General features: G+C 30.1%; 1 protein-coding gene across 1 annotated transcript; it reads right to left on the bottom strand.

The window, feature by feature from the left end:
- Positions 1 to 2,916: 2,916 nt before the first annotated feature.
- LOC115033515 (EPM2A-interacting protein 1-like) lies at positions 2,917 to 3,312 on the bottom strand. The gene has a single exon (XM_029486207.1). The coding sequence runs from the start codon at positions 3,310 to 3,312 to the stop codon at positions 2,917 to 2,919; it is 396 nt and encodes a 131-aa protein (XP_029342067.1).
- Positions 3,313 to 6,393: the final 3,081 nt, after the last annotated feature.

A 6,393-nucleotide genomic window follows, 5' to 3' on the forward strand; every position in this document is an offset into this window, starting at 1 on the left:
GTGTCGAATTCGGCACGTGGACACGTGACACGTTCGAGAATGATTAAATTAGTTTTCAACGACGATTGTGCGTATGAAAGTGGATATCTAGTACCACAAATGGCTGACCTACGCGATTAGTTTTAGGACATGAAGATGGGTTTTAATTAAAGAACATTCATAGTTTTTAAAAATACATAGTATTCTTTAGTAAAACTAGATATTTTTCGTTACGTCCGGTATTTATTATCCAGAACGGTGTTATTAATATAGGCCACTAATTTTATTTAATTTTCCAAGCACAAAGCTGATTTAAAATTGGATCGTCGGACAATAGTTTACTGCATTCATCAGTGTCGTAGATGCCGACTAATGCATTTTACACGTCCAGGTGCATGATAATAATAAATAGCAATGTCTTGTGTGTTCATATAACCATATATTATATAATGTTATTATGTCCAACGATTCGAGTGTTACAGTTGTAGATATCACTAGATATATATATATATATAAATATAATATTATGTATGTAGCTGATATATAAACGTTGAAGTTCAAACACGATACGCGTGTGAAGTAATTTGAAATTTTCAGGACGTCAGTATTTATAACACGAAACAACATTTCCAATTTCAGAAAGACCTGGGAGAATCAAGTCGTGACTAGTGGAGTGGCGTACGTTTCGTAAAACTACTTTTATAATAGATGAACATTGTACATTGCATTGTACTATATAAGTTGTATGATCTGATTAGTTCCTGTAATTGATGTAGGTACTTGAATCGAACGTATTGGACAAATCGTTTTCCGCTGTGCGGTGAGATGAGTAAAGCCCCATGGCCAAGCCCCATGGAGTGGTTGGCTTTAATTTTTTCCCATTTATTGGATTTGGTGGTAAACAAACAAAAAACAGACAAAATCGGTTTATTTTTATCAAACACATGTTTTACAATTGTATGCTCAACGATTTTAATCGCAAAAATGATTTTTTTTTTTAAAGAAATGTAGATGGCATGGTCTAATATGTATAACGTATTATAGGCATATGTACTGTATTCATTAGTGATCGATCGAATTTCAAACACCAACTGATGAGATGATATACCATCACGAATAGATTTTATTTTAATTGACTTTTGAGCCCTTATTCGTATACGGCAAACGCTGTAATAAAGTATATTACGTGTTTATAGAGAGAAGCAAACGATGAGAAAAATAATCGTTTGACGTCCGAATATATATTAAATGTGAATTTTATACAACATTCGCTGTATTATTAACACCGTAGATAAAGGCATATGTAAGTTGAGCATTCAACTGAATCTCCAGTGGTGCCAGTAAAACGGCAACCTAATGTTAGCCTAATGATATAAATAACCCCAGATCTCTGGGAGAGCACGCCAACGTCACAGCGGATAATCTCTCGTCGTATCCAATTCAATCACTGTCCAAATCCTTAGGAGAATTTAAAACCACCATCAATTCCCTGATTACACTCTTCTCTCATTTCGCTCTTATAGCTGGGCCTAAATTAAAATTCTCGTTTAATCGCATTCATTCTCTCGTGTATTGGTTGGTGATTATTGGTCTGCCCGGGTTTGTTTTTAGCCGCATCTTACGAGTGTTATGTTTGTTACAACGGTACAATTGTTGAGATATGACACGCTTTATTATGACGGCGAGAGAGCTAATAAAAATAAAATAAGTTAGTCGCAAGTAAACCGAGTCAGACAGAACAACAAATCCGAAATCATTGAATTGTATCGCTAGCCGTGTTTCCATGCATAAACCATCAAAGAGCCTTTGTTGTGCACGCGGTTCGTTGCTTTGTTGCGTAATGTTTATTATGAGGTCTTAAAACCGAGAAAAAAAATTGTATTATGAAAAAAACTGTATATACGCGCGCTATATTATACAACTGTTGTAGTCGTCTATATGACTATATTATAATAACGTTCTTATCGTGAAGCGTTATTTTTATTTTTTTTATCAGATATTATTCTCTTTGGTTTAAAACTCAGCTCGTATAAACCAAGAAACGGTCGGTTTAATCTCACTAGATGGCTGGCATATTGAAAATTCACAACTGATGAATATTGATAAAAAAAAAATAGATTGTTGGAGCAGTGTATAATTAGTAAAACCATAATAATAATATTATGTTTACGATAAATGTACCCACATATTTTTCACGTGTGCGTCGTTTTTGTAACTATAGCCTATAGGTACCGCATGTTCTATTCGGTTTCGTTTATTGTTCCGTTTGGAATCTAAGACAATGGAAATGGAAACACATAAAAATACCATGGTAGATATAGACCAGTGGTGGCCAAACTTTTTTTAACTCGGGCAATAAAAAAAATTTTTTTACCGCGGGCCATAAAATTTTTTTTTACTTTTAAGTCATCAGAATTTTAGGTATAGGTATATAATTTTATATTTAACGACGATTTTATTGTACTTAATAATTTTAATGACTTTATTTAATACATAACTTAATAATTACTACAATGAAAGAAAATTAAATCGGCTTACATTTCAAAAAATATTTTTAAATAAATTATTAAAACACATATAAAAATAAATATAAACTATACAAAATATCGTTTTACACTTACAAAACATGTTTTAAAATGTATTAATTTGTTAATGAGAACTATGAGCTTGTTTCTGTTGACAGAGGGCATTGCTATTAGGTTCTAATTTGGTAGAATTTACCCGGAGAACGGCGTGTAGATGTTCATTTGTGATGCGAGATCGAGTATTACTTTTGTTAATTTTCATCGTTGAAAATACTTGCTCACAAATATATGTTGAACCAAATATACAAGACATCTTAGCAGCAAACTTCCGAACATTTGGAAAATCTTCTTCAGACAAATTTGAATAAAAATTAACAAGATATTGAGAGCTTGTCAAATTATTAAATGTTGTTCATAAAGAATTATTAGATTGGAGTTCTATAATTTCTAATTGTAAAGAAGCTTCGACAATTTCCGGATTTATATTAAATTGATTTTCAAATAGATTTATAATTGGTTCTTTAGTTCGAATGTCTTTAAAACGATTTTCAAATTCACGAATAAGTGTGTTAATAATTTTAATGCACCTTTGTTTTAGAAATATACCACAATCTTCTGTTTTTAAAGTAGCACAACATTCAAAATGGGAGAAATTTAATTCTTCAATTTGATTTAGAAATAAAGATAATTTATTTTGGAAAGCTTTTACTGAACCGAACAATGTACTTACGAGTTTTTTTTTCCTTGTAGTTTTAGATTTAACAAGTTCAGATGATGTGTTATATCTGTTAATATTGCTAAATCCCATAGCCATTCACCATCATTTAATTGTGTATATTGTTTATTTTTTTCAATTAAAATAATTTCGATTTCATGGCGCAGGAAAAATAATCTTTTCAAAATTTTTCCTCTACTTAGCCAACGTACATTACTGTGATATAAAACATCTTTATACTCAGACTCTATTTCTTTTTAATTTTTTTTTTACGTAAATGTAAAATATTATACTTCTTTCGCGGGCCAGATATTAAATGATGGCGGGCCGTAGTTTGGCCACCACTGGTATAGACTATAGGTATAAACGTATAATACTTATATCATTTACGTCACACACGTCACAACCAAAACGCTTCAACCATCGATAGTAGCAGTCATTGAGACGAAAAACAGACGTGTCCGACGTCAGCGAGCTTTTGTTTTTTCCTTAAGACCACATCGGGCTTCGCGTAGATAGGTATACGGTCTACTTTCACACTTGTCAAATGCGTCACGTAGACACCGAGGGCGTAAAAGTGTGAAAGCCTTTAAATCTTCAGATATCTAGTAATTTCATATTAGAATAACGTGTCAATTTTTATATGATTTTATTCAGGAAATTATTTTACCGATTGATGGAATATGCGATTCATAGTGGTCCGAATATGAACAGTTTTAAAATGTAACACAGAAAATGATAGGTACGTTTTAATATTTGTTTGATGTACCTACTTAGTTATTGAACAGAATGTTTTCAGATCCTCGGAACAAGTTTTAAAAATGAGTAGGTATACCAAACATTCTATATACAGCTCGTCGAAATGAATCACATACATTTTTTGAATGGATGACATTAAAAAAATATTAAACACAACTTTAAAAATAAAATATCCGAACAGATGATAATATATCAAAATATTAATTGTTTATCATGTTTATATTGTTAGGTACCTACTGTTTTGTTTTTATTATTGTATAATTTGGATTTATTTTTTTTAATTCGACATTATTTTCGATCTAAAATCATAGATAATATATACGAATGGATAGGACATATAATGAACATATCACTAGAAAATGCAGTGATACGTTTTTTATGTTATATGGGGCAAATATTGATATGATGGTTGATAAATGATAATAAATAACATTAATGATTAATTAGTAATAATTAACGATCTATATTATTTTCTATTCTAATTACAATTAATTATGTACGCAAAGTTTAGAGTAATTTGAGACTTGAGTATTCCTATTTCCATTTTCAGGCAAAAAAATAAAAATAAAAATTTGAAATTGACAAATATTGTTAACAGTTTTTGGACATAACCTTAAAAAAAGCCCCATATCTATCGTCTTTCTCTCTTTACGTTCTCTCTTCCCCAAAAAAGCACACAGTCCATATGAAACTGGTATAGGCATGTCCTATCCACTCTTATATTATCTATGTCTAAAATACTAAACTCCAATAAAAAGAGAATTTACTATAGCTAGATTATAAATTAAGCCGAAATACTATCTAGATATTAAATTTTTATTTTAAATTCTGTGCAAACGATGAATGTATTGATTTTACTACACATTATGTGTGTTTTTATTTTATTTTTGTGTTGGTTATCACCTTTTAACAAGCCTGGGCAAGTTAATGATAATTTTTAACTGAGTTAAGTTAAGTTAATGTAAAATATTTTAACTCAGTTAACAGTTAACCTAATTTTTTTTTTAACTCAAATAAAATTTAAAAAAGTTAAGTTAAAAGTCAAAATTAACTTAACTTTTAACTTTTTAACGCGTTTATGCCCAGGCTTACCTTTTAAGGAAATAAAAATGCTTCAATTATCTTCTTCTGTATCTTTTCTGGTAGAAAACTCAATAATTTTCAAAAGCACTAGACATACAAAAAAAAATTTTATATAGGTACACCATACAGTTCTATAAATATTTTTACTCTGAGCTATTTAGCATAAGAAAATAAGTGCACAAGCAAATAATTTCAATTTTCATTAGTTTTTACTCAACTATTCTCGATAAAAAATGTTTCGCTATGTCAAAAAACATGAAAATTTAATACGATGACTAATACATTTTTGTTAGTGGAATTTAAAAAGTCTTCACTCAGAATCGTTTTTCGTATACAATGATTTTATTATATCATTGGATTAAAGTTTAACACATCCATTACTGTGACTTCTCTAGACACCTAATGTACAGCAGACTAGCAGTTATCAACTTTTTCGCTTTTTAATTTTTTTTATGTATGTATTGTAATACCTTACATAATATGTCGTAACCACATACCGCAATCGAACTTATCTTGAAAAGCATATCTATCCAACTATATATTTATATATGTTATTTATAATATCTCGCATATGGCAAACAAATAATACATTTATGTCCCCATATGGTTTATAAAACATTTTTTTTAAGCTTCCTAGAAATCATATATAAACTTTTATATTTACCCTGGAAGAATTTTATCCTGTTGGCGCGCTTGCTATTTTCCACTGACAATTTCACATAAGGAAAATAGCATAAAGGTATAGTGTAAATCAAAAAATAAATTGCACTAAGTGTAAAATAATAGTTTCTGTTTCATGTAATAGATAGGTATTCTATTTTGTGAAAAGTTCAAATATACTGTATGCGACATATTTATACATAATATATATTATAAGAAAAATGTTTCGTATAAAAAATTCTATTTTGAAAACCAGATATTGAAATATTATACAGGTATAATAATATACTTGTGAGCTTCTTTCCGGGACATATAGAACGTAAAAAAATGTGATGTCTTATCTTTTTTAAAGTTGTTATTTTTCATTTTTATCGTTTTATATGTCGTTTTTATAGAGCTTTGCGAGTAATTGTCGAATGATTTGTGTGTACTAGCGTCTAGCAGTACATTCCTTCTAAATTGATTATTTGTGACAGCAGTGAACAGCGATGTTGACTACCATATCGTGGTGATAATAATATTACGTACGCACACTCGAAGTCTTGGACTTTGTTGTCTTCGCGTAAGTCATGGGTGTAGACACTGGGAGATGATATGGGGAATGGGTCCCCCCATGACCTTTGTTTAGATTCTCAGTGGAGCGATAATTGCATAGATTTTACAATGATGTCA

Source organism: Acyrthosiphon pisum, chromosome A1 (assembly GCF_005508785.2).
Source record: "Acyrthosiphon pisum isolate AL4f chromosome A1, pea_aphid_22Mar2018_4r6ur, whole genome shotgun sequence".
Classification (NCBI taxonomy): Eukaryota; Metazoa; Arthropoda; class Insecta; order Hemiptera; family Aphididae; genus Acyrthosiphon; species Acyrthosiphon pisum.